General features: G+C 46.3%; 1 protein-coding gene across 1 annotated transcript in view; it reads right to left on the minus strand.

Annotated features, from left to right (window-relative positions):
• The window catches only part of GUCY2C (guanylate cyclase 2C), a 686,038-nt gene extending 667,608 nt beyond the window's left edge, over positions 1-18,430 (minus strand). Inside the window, 1 exon segment of the mRNA XM_075320892.1 lies at positions 18,235-18,430. Coding sequence (XP_075177007.1) covers positions 18,235-18,430 — 196 coding nt within the window.
• Positions 18,431-19,955: the final 1,525 nt, after the last annotated feature.

A 19,955-nucleotide genomic window follows, 5' to 3' on the forward strand; every position in this document is an offset into this window, starting at 1 on the left:
TTCTGGATGGTGCCTATACCGGGAAACTGCCTATACCAGATTCCGCACAGGATGGGGGCACATGTCAGGATGGTGGCTGCACCACGATGGAGACACATACCAGCATGGGGCCACATCAAAGCATCAGCCCACATACAAGGATGAGGGCCATACAAGGATGGAGACTATACCAGGATGGGACACAGACCAGGATGCTGCATACACAAGGATCCTGCCTATACCACGATGGGGGCACATACCAGGATGGCAGCAATCACAGGATGGGGCCACATACTCCGTGACATTGCCCTGACCTGACTTTTTTACTTGACTCCACTTGATCATTCGCTACCACTGTCTATGTGGGGATCTTTCAAAGATTACGACAAACAACATTTACCCTTCCAGCCTTACAAGGGCTCCTAAAAGAAAAAACGCAACCCAGCAACACAATAAACCAGCAGCAGGAAGAAGCCAACAACAACGTCACAAGAAACCCAATGCTACAAAGGAAGACCAGACAACCACACGAGCACGAACATCACACACAACATCAAGAAGAAGCCACACTACTACACAAGAATGCCTTACTAATAGAGTTGAGCGCGGTTCGCGGTTCGCGGTTCTCCAGTTCGCGGTTCGAGTTATTTTGGGGGCTGTTCTAGATCGAACTAGAACTCAAGCTTTTTGCTGTTCGATAGTTCTAGTTACGTTCGAGAACGGTTCTAGCAGCAAAAAGCAGGGCTTTTTACAGCTACAGTTTGCAGGGAGCCATCGCTGGCAGCCTGCCAGAAGCTGGTAACCAAGATAAACATCGGGTATCCAAGCAAAGCGCTTTGGTTAGTAACCCGATATTTATCCTAGTTACGTGTGCAGGAAGCCGACACTTCCCCACTCAGCTCGCTCCGCCCGCGGCATGTACACATACACACACACTCAGACTCACACTCACCTGTCCCCAGCCATGCAGTCCACAACACTGACGTCCTCAGCGCCACATGACCCTGCTAGGCTCCACCCACTTTGCACTCCGCCGCCAGCACACATGGCTCCGCCCACCTGGCACTCTGCGCACATGGTCCCGCTAGGCTCCGCCCACCTGACACTCTGCACACATGGTCCCGCTAGGCTCCGCCCACCTGGCACTCTGCACACATGGCGCTGCTAGGCTCCGCCCACCTGGCACTCTGCACACATCATCCCGCTAGGCTCCACCCACCTGACACTCTGCACACATTACCCCGCTAGGCTCCGCCCACCTGGCACTCTGCAAACATGGCACTGCTAGGCTCCGCCCACCTGGCACTCTGCACACATTACCCCGCTAGGCTCCACCCACCTGGCACTCTGCACACATTACCCCGCTAGGCTCCGCCCACCTGGCACTCTGCACACATTACCCCGCTAGGCTCCACCCACCTGGCACTCTGCACACATGGTCCCGCTCGGCTTACCTGCGGTGATGAAGTCCTGGCCTCAGCGCTGTCACTGTCCTCCATGGCCGCCGCTTGTCACATCACCTTCTCTCGCTTCCGACCCGAGACTGACTAGCGGTGACGTCACGGGCCTCTCGCGATACTTGGCTGTGAAGGTCATTGAACTCAGTGACAGGTGCTGTCAGCAGTGCAGGAGATCAGCGCAGGTAATGTACCTCGCTGACATCAGCACTTGTCATCCCCTGCAGTGACCTGGGCTCACCCATTGATGTTAGCTCAGGTCACTGCACTGCTCTCCCAGCCAATGGGGAACATCCTGCTCTTCATTGACTGGGACAGTGTGGATCATCATGGGAACCCCTTGGATTACACCAGACCTGGATTTGTTTTTCTTTCTAATAAATTGGTTAAAGAGGGAATGTATTGGGGAGTGTTTTTTCAAATAAAAATGTGTTTGTCATCTATTTTTTTTTATTACTGACTGGGTTGGTGATGTCGGGTATCTGATAGACGCCTGACCTCACCAACCCCAGGGCTTGATGCCAGGTGACATTACACATCTGGTATTAACCCCATCTATTACCCCGTTTGCCACCGCACTAGGGCACGGGATGAGCTGGGGCGAAGCACCAGGATTGGCGCATCTAATGGATGCGCCACTTCTGGGGCGGCTGCGGCCTGCTATTTTTAGGCTGGGGGGAGTCCAATAACCATGGACCTCCCTAGTCTGAGAATCTCAGACCTCTGCTTTACCTTGGCTGGTGATCCAATTTTGGGGGCACCCCTACGTGGTTTTTTTTTTAAATTATTTATTTAATTTAAAATAACAGTGTGGGGTGCCTCAGTTTTGGATTACCAGCCAAGGTGAAGCTGCCAGCTGTGGTCTGCAGGCTGCAGCCGTCTGCTTTACCCTAGCTGGCTATAAAAATAGGGGGAACCCTACGTCATTTTTTTTTTTTCATTTTTTTGGCTAAATACAAAGCTAAGCACCCCTTAGTGCCACATGAAAGGCACCAAAGGATGCAAAATTACAAAATGCAGGAGAGTGGGACATTATGTGTCTTTCTGCCATTATAATGACAGAAAAGACTGATATGAAGTGTACAAGCACTGTAAAATCACCAGAGCGCTCTACGCTGTGAAAAGCAGTAGAAAATGGCACTGGAGTAAACATGTGACCGCCTCATGTAGGTTGAAGCTATGGATCCTGGGTAAATTTATGTATTTTCCCTCCTTCAGTTTTTTTGCAGTACGCAAAAAAAACAGAAGGCACACGGATGACAAACAGATGACATACGGACCGTCTACGGAACGGAAACGGATGCCACACGGATGCACCCGTGAAAAAAAACGGACTGTTTTTTGCAGACCGCAAAAATGGATCGGTCGTGTTAATGCAGCCTTATTCTGATCTGCCGTTTATAAACAGCAGGCAGAAATAAGTGAATAGCGCCCCCCAGCGTCAGAAAATCTCCAGGGTTTCAGGGGTAGCTGAGACCCTAGAGATCATGATTCAGGACTTTTTTTCCGGTCCCCGCTCACGTGATCACAGGTATTCACCATATACCGATGATCACGTTACAGTAAATGACAGCGCCGGTAAAAAATTATTTATCTCCCATTTGGCATGAACAAACATGATAAATCTCCTACCCGGTCCCCCGGTGTCGCCAAAGTGCCCCCTCTGATGCCCTCCCAGAAATCCAAGATGGCCGCGCGCACAGCAGCGCACCGGCCGCATTCACCCTACTCCTCTGAGTTCTTTCGCATGTGCCATGACACATGCGACAGAAAACTCCTCCCCAGGCCCTGCCAGGTCACTCCCTATAACCCCACCGGTGTTCCCCGGTGTCCCACGGTACCTGTGCAGCGTTGATCCCCCGCGGCCCTCTCCTTCGCAATAGACGCTGCCGCATGCACAAAGCGGCTGTCAGCTCAGCTTCCTGTGTTGAGACACAGTGAGTGGTGGTTATGCATCTGTAAGCTAAATGGGCGGCACGGTGGCTCAGTGGTTAGCACTGCAGTCTTGCAGCGCTGAAGTCCTGGGTTCAATTCCCACCAAGGACACCATCTGCAAAGAGTTTGTATGTTCTCCCCGTGTTTGCGTGGGTTTCCTCCCACACTCCAAAGACATACAGATATGGAATTTAGATTGTGAGCCCCAATGGGGACAGTGTTCCCAATGTATGCGAAGCGCTATGGAATTAATAGCGCTGAATAAATTATTATTATTACTGCAATGCCCTGCTCATGAGGTAAGGAACATAGTTGATCAGGAGAGCTATATACTACATTTCCAAATGGAGGCATTTGATTTTATAGTTGCTTTGCTGAACGACTACCAAACATGAGAATCTGTTATACGCCACAAGAAAACACATCTAAATAGCGAGCTCTGTTTAGTATTCATTCAGCTGGATAACTGGACTTAAAGGGGTATTCCATCTCCAAGATCCTATCCCCAATATATAGTAGGTGGAATAGCAATAATATCAGCAAATACCAATATTTGGAAATGTAGAATAGTTCTCCTGATTAGGCATGCCCTTACCTCATGAGCAGGGCATTGCAGCTTTGGTAGCAACCGTTACGACATGCACTCTGCTGCTGTGGACCCGGGGAGAGTGGGTGCAGATTCATTGCACCCACACTCCTCACATGGAGGGTCTGCACTCCTAGAAAATGGGGGATACCTTCCCGTTTTTTCCTTACAATAAATTTGTGAAAGAGGGAATGTTTTGGGGAGTTTTCTTTCAAATACATTTTTTTTGTCGATTTTTCTTGTTAGTACTGACAGTTTGTGATGTCGGGTATTTGATAGACGCCATGACATCACAAACTGCTGGGCTTGATGTCAGGTGACTTTACAACTAGTATCAACCCCATTTATTACCCCGTTTGCCACTGCACCAGGGCACGGGATGAGCTGTGGTGAAGCGCCAGGATTGGCGCATTTAGTGGATGCGCCACGTCTGGGGTGCCTGTGGCCTGCTATTTTTAGGCTGTGAAGGCCCAATAACTATGGACCTTCCCACCCTGAGAATACCAGACCACAGCTGTCCGCTTTACCTTGGCTGGTGATCCAATTTGGGGGGGACCCTACTTTTTTTTTGTAATTATTATTATTTATAAAATAATTATAAAAAAAGAGCCTGGGGTGACCTCCACATTGGATCCCCAACCACGGTAAAGCTGCTAGCTGTGGTTTTCAGGCTACAGCCGTCTGCTTTACCCTAGCTGGCTATCAAAAATGGGGGGACCCAACATCCTTTTTTTTTTAACTATTTTTTAAATAAAAAAAATTAATGGGCTTCCCTGTATTTTGATTGCCAGCCAAGGTAACGCCAGGCAGATGGGGGTGGCAACCCATAGCTGTCTGCTTTATATGCACTGAGAATCAAAAATACCGCGGAGCGCTACGTCATTTTTTTTAAAGATTTATTTTTACAGCACTGTCATGTCAGGCAATCAAAATACAGGGAAGCCCTTTTTGTTTTTCGTTATTTAAATAAATAATTAAAGAAAATATATATGGGCTCCCGCTGCATTTTTTGTATTGCTAGCTAAGGGTAATCCAAGCAGCTACTGGCTGCTAACCCCCACCGCTTGGTGTTACCTTCACTGGCAATGGAAAATCCAGGGAAGCATTTTTTATTTTTTTTGCCAAAAAACTACAAAAAAATGACGTGCGCTTCGCCATATTATTGTATGCTAGCCAGGTACAGCAGGCAGGTACGGGCTGCCCGTAACCCCCAGCTGCCTATTTGCACCCGGCTGGGAACTAAATATATAGGGAAGCCCTTTTTTTAATTAATTCATGAATTTTATGAAATAATTAAAAAAAAAACAAAAAAAAACGACGTAGGCTTCGCCCCACTTTTGTGTCCAGCCGGGTACAACTAGGCAGCTGGGGATTGGAATCCACAGCACAGGTTAGCCCGGGGTTTCTGGGCCCCTCTGCTGCGAATTGCAGTCCGCAGCCTCCCCAGAAAATGGCGCTCTCATAGAAGCGCCACCATCTGGCGCTGTATCCAACTCTTCCAACAGCCCTGAGCCGGGTGGCTTGTTGGGTAATCATGAGTTAATACTGGCTTTGTTTTACTAGCCAGTATTAAGCCAGAGATTCTTAATGTCAGGCACGTTTGACCCGGCCATTAAGAATCTCCAATAAAGGGTTAAAAAAAAAAACACCACACAGAGAAAAAAATACTTTAATAGAAATAAATACCCAGACACATTAGAGACTCCATCTTTGTTACCCCTTGTCAGCCCTCCACGATCCTGCTCTTCTGTCTTCTTTCCCCTTCAACACATGCAGCTCTGTCTGCTCCATCAGACAGCACAGCTGCATGGGGGAAGACGCTATGCTCCGTGCAGAAATCACTCTGAGAGTGACCACAGGCTACCGGCTGTAAGCGGTGGCACGGGTTGCCATAGCAGCGCTGCTCCGATCACGTGATTCCGCTGCCGCTGCGTGCTGGTAGCGGGACGTCCCCGTCACCGCTACCAAGTGCGTTGCTATGGCAACGGTGATCTCCGTGATTGACCGGCTGTGTCAGCCGGTCAGGAGCCGGCTTCTGCGGACGCTGGTAACTACGGTAAACATCGGGTAACCCAGAAGCCCTTTCTTTGGTTACCCGATGTTTACCATAGTTACCAGCGTCCGCTGCTCTCACGCTGCCAGTGCCAGCCCCCTGCACACATAGCCAGACTACACATCGGGTTAAATTAACCCGATGTGTACTCTGGCTAGGAGGGAGCCAGCGCTAAGCGATGTGTGCTGGTAACCAAGGTAAATATCGGGTTGGTTACCCGATATTTACTTTAGTTACCAAGCGCAGCATCGCTTCCACGCGTGCTGCTGGCTGGGGGCTGTGGTCACTGGTTGCTGGTGAGATCTGCCTGTGTGACAGCTCACCAGCAACCCGTGTAGCGATGCTCCAGCGATCCCTGCCAGATCAGGTTGCTGGTGGGATCGCTGGAGCGTTGCTTAGTGTGACGGTACCTTAAGGGAACGGGGAAGCAGAGCGGGGAGTTGAGCTAGAGCATGTCGCCGGTACATGGCGATACACAAACGTGCACCGCGTAACAGAGAGATGCAATGACAGGTCCTACATGACGCGTCATAGTCATGTGACCAGTCTGTAGCCAATGAGATAACAGGCACGTGACTGGTCACATGGCTATTTTTCACGTCACCATAGGTCCTGCATCACTGCTGGCAGTGCTGGTTACCGGGAGGATTCAGCGATCATCGGATGGAATAGCGGCAGGAGACAGAGTGCAGGAGGAATCGCGGGGACCGGTAAGTGTTATGGCAATGTTTATTAACTGTATGTGTACATTTATAATGTGTATTTATGTGTTTGTGATTGCCTCCTATTGTTTCCTATGTGGTTCGAGTGGTTCGCCGAACTGGTTCGCCGAACCGAACTCGAACGAGACCTCCGTTCGGCGAACCGAGCTCGAGCCGAACCACGGCCGGTTTGCTCATCTTTAGTCTTAACCGTTCTGCGTTACCCACTGTGGTTGCGGCCTGCATCGACACCCTATCCCTGCCTACCTTTGGCCTAAAGCCGCAATGGGTTCAACAAATGGAGGTGTGCTCTTTTGGAGCATAATAGAAGACTGCGCACCTCCTTGTTGGCTCCAGCCCCTTTTCTAACCTGGGTCCGCCTTAAACCAGGGTGGACCACAATGCACCTCCTGGAGACAAAAGCAGAGTGACATGTCATGAGTGGCATAACTAGCATCCTATTCGGAACTGCCACTTCAATGATGACCTCATGGCAGCCACGACCCAAACACCTCACCAGTCATCATCTGACCAACAATAATGAGGTGACAAGTCATAGGGGCGGGCCTCTGCAAGCCAGTTGGGAGTTGCCTGGCCACATTGTCAGGACACCTGATGCCCTGTGGTCTATATGTGCCCCCACATTAGGGGCAGGCCCAAAGAGTTCATTACCGGACCTAGCCTCTGATGCAGTAAGTGCCTGAGCATGCTCAGTAGCATGAAATACAGTCTCCGAAAAAAGACTATCAGCTTCAGCATGCTGTCTAGGCACAACACAGGACTTAGACCCGGCCAGAAGTCCAAGTACCTGTGCAAAGAGGCTTTTCGCACAAAGTGTGGGAGCATGCGCTGTAGCCCAAAATGAAGACTTAGCCTCAGGAATGGCACAGTCAGGCTGAGCATACTCAGTAGGCGAAACACTGGAGTTAGGCTGCGTCTGGGGTAAATCGGCACACGCATGCGCACTAGCCGCCTCTCCACACTTAGACGTGGAGGAGAAAGCAGCCAGCTGAACAACCCGAGGCACAGCCCTAAATGGCAGCTGATGCCTGGGCGCATCTGGAACCGCAGCAGGTTGCTTGCATTTATGGCGGCACCGATTCGTAATAACAAATAACAGCCAAAATAACAGGTGTACTTCTTCCCGTGGATAATCTGATATGATCCTTTTTTCACGGACACGACCATCACTATCAAAAGTAGATGAGGCACCAAAACAGCAGCTGCTTCAATGGATCTCAAGTGCACCATAAAGTGGCCTCTCCTCCACCTCAAGTTCAATATCACAAATACTCCATTCCACTGTGGTGTCAACCCAATCGCACTTGCTTCATAACAGCTCTCAAGTTTCCACCAGCCCTGCTGAGTATGGGGTAACCGAGATGGTTGAGTCTGCAGAGCTGTTCAGTCACACTATAGCCTGGGAATCAGAGGTCTGTTCCAAAGCTGCAGTGAGTACAGGCAAAGAAGTTATTATTATTATTATTATTATTATTTATTTATAGAGCACCATTCCATGGTGCTGTACATGAGAAGGGGGTTACATACAGAATACATATACAAGTAACAATAGACAGACTGGTACAGAGGTAAGAGGGCCCTGCCCTTGCGGGATTATATTGTAAAGGATTTTGGGGAGGAGACAGTAGGTGGGGTGTAGGTTGGGCAGCAGCTACGCACAGTGGTGGGGTCATTGAAGGTTATAGTCATTTCTGAACAGATGAGTTTTCAGTTTGCGTTTGAAGCTTGCGGGTGTAGCAGATAATCTGACGTTTTGAGGCAGCGAGTTCCAGGAGACAGGGGAAATGATCTGCACAGATGGCCAGAAGCCTTGTGAGTTGGATCCAGGCCCCGATGAAGAAGGTGCCGAGCATCATGTACACTCTCATTTCCAAACCGTACATCATCCTGGTGGAGACAATGGGGAACATGATGAGGAGACTCAGATACCTGATTGTAACGACAACTTTGCTATTCGGTCAGGGCAGGAAGAGGTTGTCACGGAGGACTCAGGACGAGGGGAATGAAAAACACAGGGTGATGATGAGGTTGGAGACCCCACTTACTGTCAAACCAAAGTCAGCCAGTCGATGACGTCAGCAGAGGAGGTGGAGGAGGATACTACTGACGACGAGTTTACATTGTGTCTTCCTGGACACAGACAAAGTACTGGAAGCAAATCAACAACTGATTGCTCGGCCACAACTCTGCCTCTGAGCATAAGTCATGTTGGCTATGCAGGTCGCATGGGCTGTAAGCCTTGCCTAGCCTGGGACTTTTTGGACATCGCAAAGGATCACCCAAGTCATGTAATCTGTAAGCTTTGTCAACAATCTCTAAGTAGAAGGCAAAAAACTCTCAACTTTGAGTACTTCCTCCATGAAGTGTCACATGAATTGATAGCGTGAGGGTGTATTGCTCAGCTTTAGCCACTGTCAATGCAACATGCTTATTTGCCGTTCATTGCATGCATTGTTGCAGACTACACACAAGGGGCTGCTGTATTTTTGGATCTGCCTTTGTCTGTTTGGTCACTATAGCAATATCAAATTGGTCTTCGGGTGTGGACTTGGAGATGCTGTCTATTAACAGAAGGAAAAGCTAAAAGGTGTGTGTTACAGCAAGGAGCCACCGCGGAAACATTTCGTTCAATTGTGAGGGGAGTCGTTTTGGAGTTTGGTGAGGAGTACCGTAAAGCCAGTGAGCAGCATCCTGTGCCACAGACCAACATTCTTCCGGTGCTGTCTATACGGTTTACCGTGAGAGGAGCGTAAAGTCTGTATTTCTGGCAACTGGACATCACAGTACACGACCAAAAAAGAAACCGAACTAAAAGGTCACTGAATATTATATCTTTATTAATACATGTTTAAAAAATGCACACATAAAAAACACAGCTATTGACTAGAAAAGGGGCGTCAAAAAACCTGCATAGCATGTATGGATCATATGCAATATAATACAATATATAATGAGGCAAAGGGGTTCGTGTGAACGGATTCAATAAAGAGGAATAAATAAATAAATAGGTAAACACAATACACAACTAAAGTGTCAAGTGCTAAGGAGTTGTGGCCAGAAGTCATGCCATAGGAATTAGAGTAAAATCAGCTGATGATTCAGCTGATAGTAACCAGCAGGGTAACCATCATGGTGAAAATCCACAAGACACTAAACCAGAAGCCTCAAAAGCAGGTAAGATTCAGAGAGGAGACGGCTCAAGACAGTATCAACCAGTAGGAGAAAACATGTAATTGAAAAAGTGTCAGAATCGGCACAGAGTAACACTAAATAGTGATATATTCACCTAATAGGTCACAGAGCACGGCCTCCTCCAGGTAATGCGACGCCTACCCCGACGCGCGCACGTTTCATTGCGTCTTCACCCCTGAAGAAGACGCAACGAAACGTGCAACGAAACTTAGCACTTGACACTTTAGTTGTGTATTGTGTTTACCTATTTATTTATTTGTTCCTCTTTATTGAATCCGTTCACACTAACCCCTTTGCCTCATTATATATTGTATTATATTGCATATGATCCATACATGCTATGCAGGTTTTTTGACGCCCCTTTTCCAGTCAATAGCTGTGTTTTTTATGTGTGCATTTTTTAATCATGTATTAATAAAGATATAATATTCAGTGACCTTTTAGTTCGGTTTCTTCTTTTTTTGGTATAGTACATTTAATTCCGAATGGTCCTATTGATCCTATATCCCCACACTTTCAGATTATATTTATTGATTTTTCATATTTAAGATCTAATATTTATTAGTGGCCTTGTGTGGTATGGATTTTATCCTCTAACTATTGGTATTTTATCACAGTACACGGGTACGGTAGGCTGTGCCCAGACAGTAATGCGTGCACACAACACTTTGTTTTATTAGCAAAACACATATCTGTTCTGGGTTGGCCGACTTTATAGACAATAAGACTTGCTGCCTCTGCACTGTCAAATTGTCACGTACAGTTTAAATCATAGAGGGACAGCGACACATGTTTGCATTGACTGTTGCTTTTCAAGATTTCCATGACAGTGTTGCAGAGCTGTGTGGTTTGCATTCACACTGGTATCATCTGCCTTATCTGTGAGGCTTCAGCTAACAAGGGTATTCAGGGGGGGTAATGTGTTTTGACTATGTTTAGGTAGATAACTTTGAAGCTCTTGTGATGCGCCACTAGTAAGTTGTGTTCGCACACATGCACAAACACACAATTACTGCTACTACGCATAGGGATTAGCAGGTAGTAGGCAACTGAATAGATTGTTCTATTATTTCAATTTTATGCATGGTTCTTATTGTTTGTTTTGGGAAAGTTAAACAATCATTTATCAACCCAACTGCCTAGAGTCCTTTTCCTGTTGCGTGGTTTTGCTGCATACGGTGGAGCCCACAAAGTACAAGACTTAAAATGAAGCATAAGTCGCATTGGGAATTTCACTGTGTTACAATGCGGCATAGCGGGGCTGTGCAACCACCGCCTGCCCCATCAACTGCATCTGCGTGCTCTTCATCCTCTGTGACTGTGGGGACAGCAGTCACACATGCTTTTTCACGCTGAACTTCCACCCTTTTACCCGTAAGCGGGAGTGTGATTGGCAGGTCGTCACTTGTTTTGGAAGTGGAAACAGATGGTATTGTTGAGCTGTCAGACATCGAGAGAACCACCATTGGATGAAGGCAACATTATATCCACGCCTGCACCTTCGTCACAGATTGGCTGGACTACCTGCAGTTAATAATTGCCGTCCAGAAATGGAAAGGAATGTAGAATGCACAGGTGTTGTACCTTGCTTGGCAGCAAAGGAACACTAACTTAGTATTCCAGACAATTTTAGGATGGCAGAAAAAGTGTCAGCTCTTTGGGCAAATTAAATAGCGTGGCAAAAGTGGGCAGGTGGGTACAGTGGCCGTGTTCTGTGGGTACCAGGACAGTAAAGGAAGCCTCACTTTCTATCCCTCCTAATGATGAAATGCAGCAAGGAATTCCCAGAGTTTGCTATAAAAATAGCATAGCAAAATGTGCATGAGGGTTTAATGCAGAGGTGCTGGAAAATGCTTGGCACCAGTGGGACACAAAATTAGTATAGCAGCCACTTTTTGGATGCCACTTATGTTCAGCACTGTTTGCTATAAAAATAGCATAGCAAAATGTGCATCAGGGTTTAATGCAAAAGTGCTGGAAAATGCTTGGCACCGGTGGGACACAAAATTAGTATAGCAGCCACTTTTTGGTTGCCACTTATGTCCAGCACTGTTTGCTATAAAAATAGCATAGCAAAAGTGGGCAGGTGGGTACAGTGGCCGGGTTCTCTGGGTCAGTGGACATGAAAGGAAGCCTCACTTTCTATCCCTCCTAATGGTGAAATGCAGCAGGGAATTCCCTGAGCTTAGGTACAGAGACGCTGTTATCTGAAGCTGTATACAGCGTTACCACGGACCTGACTGTCACCTATTGCTCTGAGCCCGAAAAAATGAGCCCTGAAAAGGGCTGAAATAAACTTCTGTCCCTAATCTGTAGAGCGCTGTGTGTATAGCGTACACAGCCGGAGCGGCGCCAGGAGCTGCGTGAGCCGTGACTGTCACCTGTCACCTACACGCAGAACAGGAAAAAAAAAAAACTGTGGAAAGAAAAGCGCAGATAGGGTATTACCCCAATATATACGGGGTAGGGAGGGGGGGAGCACTATTACTCACCAGATATAGTTGTGAAAGTCACAACTACTATACTCGTGTATACAACTTGATCACGGCTGCAGCCACCCAAACGGCAGATAACAAAGAAGAGTAGAAGGGGGTGATTCAATGCCGCGCCAATGATCACTGTTCAGATGTCAGATTAACGTATCTTTATTATTAGCATAGGTATACGCGTTTCAGGAGCTCAGCTCCCTTCCTCAGGACCGTCAAGCATAAAGAGAAACATCAAATCACTTGATTTGATGTTTCTCTTTATGCTTGACGGTTCTGAGGAAGGGAGCTGAGCTCCTGAAACGCGTATACCTATGCTAATAATAAAGATACGTTAATCTGACATCTGAACAGTGATCATTGGCGCGGCATTGAATCACCCCCTTCTACTCTTCTCTGTTACCTACACGCAGAAAGCAGATAATGGCGCCGTGAGGGAAAATGCCCGTATTTATAATGCAAGGACATATGACATGGACAGCCTATGACACATGCCCTTGCTTGTCTGGCAAAAAAGACCGCTCAGCTGTGTGTGTGTCTGAGATTGGCTGACATGCTGACCCGCCCCACTGCACGCACGCTTAGGGAAAGAAAAAAAAAAAAAAAAAAAAAAAATCGCCATTATCCCAGCAGCACTGCTCTAAACGTGCCGCCCCCGCACACTATATGCTGAAATTAGATAATACTGTGAATCACAGAGTGACTCACACTATTACAGTGAAAATCCAGCTAGTAACTAGCTAGGCTTTTTACTGATTGAACTGTTCTTGAATGTAACTCAAGCTATCGAGCTTTTAGCATAAAGCTCGTGTTCGCGTTCGATCTCGAGCACCACCAAAATCACTCGAACATGAAATTGGCGAACCTCGGACATCGCTCAACTCTATTTAGGACCAATATTTTTTGATGGAACAGTCACAGGAGATAAGTATCTCGAAATTCTAATTAATCAAGTTGTTCCCCCGTTACAGCAACAGCCTAAAGGCCACGTCTCACTAAGCAACATTGCTAGCAACATCACTGCTGAGGCACGACTTTTGTGACGCAACAGTGATGTTGCTAGCGATGTTGCTGTGTTTAACATCCAGCAACAACCTGGCCCCTGCAGTGAGGTCGCTGGTTGTTGCTGAATGTCCTGGACCATTTTTTAGTTGTTGCTGTCCCGCTGTGCAGCACACATCGCTGTGTGTGACAGCGAGAGAGAAACAACTGAATGTGCAGTGAGCAGGGAGCCGGCTTCTGCGGATGCTGGTAACCAATGTAAATATCGGGTAACCAAGAAGCCATTTCCTTGGTTACCCGATATTTACCTTCGTTACCAGCGTTCGCCGCACTCACGCTGTCAGTGCCGGCTCCCTGCTCCCTGCACACATAGCCAGACTACACATTGGGTAATTAACCCGATGTGTACTCTGGGTAGGAGTGCAGGGAGCCAGCGCTAAGCGGTGTGCGCTGGTAACCAAGGTAAATATCGGGTTGGTTACCCGATATTTACCTTAGTTACCAAGCGCAGCATGGCTTCCACGCTTCGCTGCTGGCTGGGGGCTGGTTACTGGTTGCTGGTGAGATCTGCCTGTTCGACAGCTCACCAGCAACCCGTGTAGCGATGCTCCAGCGATCCCTGCCAGGTCAGGTTGCTGGTGGGATCACTGAAGCGTCACTTAGTGTAACGGTACCTTAAGTCAAATGACCTTTATTTCCAACAAGATGGGGCCCCTCCACATTATTCATGAGTAGTCCACGAGTATCTTGATGAAACATTTCCTAATGGATTGGCCAAAGAGGCCCACTTGATTAGCAGGCACGTTCACCAGACTTAACCCCAATGGATTTTTTCTTTTGGGTAGTACTCAAGGACAAAGTTTATAGTTGAAAACCAAAAAGTGTCAATGATTTGAAAAATTACATAAGAAATGCATTTCAAGAAATTAATACCCAAAGAGACTTGTGCAAAAATGTTTGTCAAAGCGTAAGAGGCAGACTTCAAGGCTGTCCAAATTGTTATGAAAAACAGTTTGAGCACCTGCATTGATAAAATTTAAGGGCTTTTGTATTATTGTTCAAAATAAAATTTAATTGTCAATGTTATGCATGTGTTATTAAATATAATTTTATATATAAATCAAAATAAATTTTATTATTTTCTGTGCACCTACTTTTAGACCACCCTGTATGTGTATATATATATATATATATATATATATATATATATATATATATATATATATATATATACACATATACATATACATATACATATACATATATATATACACACACACACACAGTATATATATCTATATATATAATTGCCTTATTCTGTCTGTCTCTCTGTCTTGCTCCAAAATGACGTCATTACAGTGACAACCGTCGCATTGGCTGCTCGGCTCGGCCCTGCCCCGCCCCCCGAACGCATTGCCCGCTTGGTTCAGCCCGGCCTCGCCGCCCGCACACGTTGGCCGCTTGGCCTCGCCTCCTTACACATTGGCTGCTCGGTCCCGCCCCCTGCACACGTTGGCCACTTGGCCCCACCCCCCGCACACGTTGGCCGCTTGGCCCTGTCCCCCACACACATTGGCCAATGGCCCTGCCCCCCGCACACGTTGGCCACTCGGTCCTGCCCCCTGCACACATTGGCCGCTCGGATCTGCCCCCCGCACACATTGGGCACCTATACACCTCCCCCCAGGACTACTCCACCTATTAGACACCTTCCCCCAGGACTACTCCACCTATTAGACACCTCCCCCTAAGAACTACTCCACCTATTAGACACCTCCCCCCAGGACTACTCCACCTATTAAACACCTCCCCCCAGGACTACTCTACCTATTAGACACGACCCCCCAGGACTACTCCACCTATAAGACACCTTCCCCCAGGACTACTCCACCTATAAGACACCTTCCCCCAGGACTACTCCTCTTATTAGACTCCTCTCCCTCAAGTACTACTCCTCCCATTATACTCCTCTCCCCAGGACTACTCCTCCTATTAAACTCCTCTCTCCCCAGGACTACTCCTCCTATTATACTCCTCATCTCCAGGACTACTCCTCCTATTATACTCCTCTCTTCCCAGGACTACTCCTCCTATTATACTCCTCTCCCCCAGGACTACTCCTCCTATTATATTCCTCTTTCCCCAGGACTACTCCTCCTATTATACTCCTCACCTCCAGGACTCCTCCTCCTATTATACTCCTCACCTCCAGGACTACTCCTCCTATTATACTCCTCTCTCCCCAGGACTACTCTTCCTATTATACTCCTCACCTCCAGGACTGATTCTCCTTTTATACTCCTGTCCCCCCAGAACTACTCCTCCTATTATACTACTCTCCCCCTAGGACTACTCTTCCTATTTTACTCTTCTCCCCCAGGACTACTCCTCCTATTATACTCCTCACGCCCCAGGACTACTACTCCTATTATATTCCTCTCTCTCCATGACTATTACTCCTATTATACTCCTCTCTCCCCAGGACTACTACTCCTATTATACTCCTCTCCCCCCAGGACTACTCCTCCTATTATACTCCTCTCCCCCCCACCCCGGGACTCCTACTCCTATTATACTCCTCTCTCCCCAGGACTACTCCTCCTATTATACTCCTCTCTCCCCAGGACTACTCCTCTTATTATACTCCTCTCCCCCAGGACTACTCCTCCTATTATCCTCCTCTCCCCCCAGGACTACTCCTCCTATTATACTCCTCTCCCCCCAGGACTACTCCTCCTATTATACTCCTCTCTTCCCAGGATTACTCCTCCTATTGTACTCCTCTCCCTCAGGACTCCTCCTCCTATTATACTCCTCTTTCCCCACGACTACTCCTCCTATTATATGCCTCACCCCCAGGACTACTCCTCCTGTTATACTCCTCACCTCCAGGACTACTCCTCCTATTATACTCCTCTCTCCCTAGGACTACTCCTCCTATTATACTCCTCACCTCCAGGACTACTCCTCCTATTATCCTCCTCTCTCCCCAGGACTACTCCTCCTATTATCCTCCTCTCCCCCCAGGACTACTCCTCCTATTATACTCTTCTCTCCCCAGGACTACTCCTCCTATTAAACTCCTCCTATTATAGTCCTTCTATTATACTCCTCTCTGAGGGGTGCACAGCATGGGGGATGGAGCACAATGGGGGGTGTGCAGCATGGGGGGATGAAGCATGATGGGGGGTGCGCAGCATGGGGGGGATGAAGCACGATAGGAGTGTGAAGCATGGGGGATGGAGCACGATGGGGGGTGCGCAGCATGGGGGATGGAGCACGATGGGGAGTGGAGTACGATGGAGGTGCACACCTCCCTCCAAAACACACACACCGCCACACACGCACCGCACAACACACCACACACACACTGGGAACCACAAACACCGCCCTACACAGAAACCCACACACACAGACAACGCCGCACACACACACACACAACACCCAACACACAAACACCGCGGCACACACAAATATACGCACACACCGCGCAACACACACACACACTGCACAAAACATACCTCCCCCAAAACACACACACGCATCCCACACACACACACCCACACAAACCGCGCAACACACACAGCACCACACACACACACACACACAACGCTGCAGACACACAGCGCTCCACAAACAACGCAACACACACAACGCAACACACAAACAACACTGCTCTCACATACCCCCACACCCAGACAACACCCAGAACATGTACAGCGCCCTACACAAACACTTGGCAACTATACACAACAACATATATATATATATATATATATATATATATAACAGAAATCATACATTAACTACACAATAAATTCAAAAATACCTGATGCGTTAGAGTCGGGCCACCGTTTAGTGTATATATATATATATATATATATATATATATATATAACTTTAAGTAATTTTTTTTTACCACGTAAATAAAAAACCTAGACATGTTTTATATCTCCATGATCCTACTAATGTGTACAATCATATTGCCGGTTAATTCTTACATTGCGAGAAGAAAATCGAAAAACAATTACAGAATTTTGGGTTTTTTTGCAATCTCATCGCACTTGGAATTTTTTTACCCGTTTTCCAGTTTACTATCTTGGAAAGGGAATAGTGTTAGTTAATACTACAACTCGCACTGGAAAAAAACAATTCGATGTCGATGGTTCATCTTTGTAATTGTTTTTACTTTTTTCTAATTTGTAAAAACAAACAAACAAAAAAGAAAAGTAAAAGAGGAGCAGTCAGACTGTGGAATGCCCTACCACAAGAGGTAGTAATGGCAGATACTATAACAGCTTTTAAAAAGAGGGCTAGATAATTTTCTCTGTACACACAACATTGTTGGTTATAAATGACTTAATGACAAAATGTAGAATTGGTGGAGGAAGGTTGAACTAGATGGTCCTAGGTCTTTTTTCAACCTATGCAACTATGTAACTATGAGGATCATTACCAGAGCCAAATGAATACTATTATCTACATTAAATCACAAACAACGAATAAATACAAATAAATATAGAATTGCATATTCTTCCATCAGTTCGCTCATGCATTTTAAAGTGCAGACATAACTTACGTGACGACACTTTAATGTTGCAGACACAATACTACTCAGAAGTCCCACATGTAACTGCTGTCTCCTACGTTTCACAGATTTACAACAGTCATATATGAAATGTTGAACAGCAGTTATTTAGCACTAGAAATTATCATTTTGTATAGCATCAGTGCTTGGCATCACATTTTTTCTATGCAGGACATATTAATTAGAGGATAAAAAAACAAAACAGGACAGTATAATAAAATGAATATCTCATACCTTCAGTTGTTAGGTCACTTTGGATCATGGACAAGCCTAGGTCTACGGCAATTTTAATAGATTCCAGATTCCATTCTGTAGATGTATGATTCAATATAATCATATTCAGGGTGTAGTTTCTCTTGCCACACCTGGACATCCAAACAGTTGGCAGCAATTGAATAAGTACGAACAGACAAATCAGTGACTTCATCATTTTACCTCAACCATGCGAATATATCGCTGATACTCTAAAGAAAGACTGAATTGCGAGGAGGGCAGCACTGACTACATGTCACTTCCTTTTACTGCCATCGGACAATTGCCTGGTCACATATTAACAGGTGAAGATAACACAACGGTTGCTTCTGTATTGCATTTTTATTTGTACAGATAGAGATCAGAGTCATTAACTTTCACAGAAAATTGACAGTGCCAATAGAAATGCTGCTTTTAATTAATGTTCCAAGAAGTAGTCATAAAAATCTCATAACAACCTGCTACATATAACCAAATACTAGAATAACTAAACAAATATTCAGTTAGATGTTGGGATACATTCTTCAAGAATAAATATGGGTCTGGGGAATAAAAGCTGTACTCCTTTCATATTTTGGCATGTATAAATAAAACCTACATTAAAAAACAACTTTTAACAAACAAAATCAAAACTAATAGATCGTGTAAACGTAAAATGTGTAAAACAGCATGTCCACTATAATCTGGAACATTTTAACATGGTCTAGTCTAAAAGTCAGACAGACTTGATAAATATGCTCCACTGTCTAAAATTACTTTCAGGTTATACACCGACACCCTATTAAATAGCCCTTATTTCTGTGTTTCAAATAAAAATGACAGGTTTAAAAATATATAAATATATTCTGCACACTTCAAACAGATACTTTTGCTACAGACATCAACAGTTTTTTGGTAGTGCACAATATATGCATTGTAGAAAAAAACATACCTGACTTCAATCGATCAGTAAGGCTCTAATTCATACTACAAGTGGTCTGGACAACATGAATCTACTAACAGGTACTGTAAGGAGCTGGCTGCGGACTAAAGGCTATTGGACCATTGGACGTAGATCACAGTCCACAAATCTAAGGGATTTAGACTTTTTACAGCATGGACTGCCGTTTATATCAACCTCATTAATGTGTCTTATTACAGATTGCTTCTTTCTCAGTTTAAGGTACACAATTTGAAGGGGGAAGGAGTTATAAATGTGTGTATCCTAGTTAGCCGCCATGGACTCTAATGTAATTAGTCCTGCAATAAGATTCAATGTCCTACATCTGGTGGGGGTTGTGTGTTGATTGCTCCCCTCTGTAGGGGGCCTCCCCGACACACAATACTGCAGATAGACCAGAGAATGGACTTCCATGCCCTCATTTAAGCCCCCGTCATATCTCCAGCCATCCCGACAATGATACGACCTGATAAGGATCGCTGATAAGTTGCTACGTGGTCGCTGGTGAGATGTCAAACAGCCAGATCTTCCCAATGACGCAGCAACGATACAGCGACCGTAGCGACCTGTATAACGATCTCGGTGGTCATTGGGACCCTGCCACATGGCAGCTAGTGTGACGATTCAGAGATCTGAGTCGTCAACGAGGTCGTTGGTCAAGCGTCAAACACACCGATGCATCCTTCTCGGCAGGACCTCGATGATCAAAAAATGGTCTAGGCCATTCCGACATGACCAGCGATCTCACAGCAGGGGCCTGGTC

Source organism: Anomaloglossus baeobatrachus, chromosome 8 (assembly GCF_048569485.1).
Source record: "Anomaloglossus baeobatrachus isolate aAnoBae1 chromosome 8, aAnoBae1.hap1, whole genome shotgun sequence".
Classification (NCBI taxonomy): Eukaryota; Metazoa; Chordata; class Amphibia; order Anura; family Aromobatidae; genus Anomaloglossus; species Anomaloglossus baeobatrachus.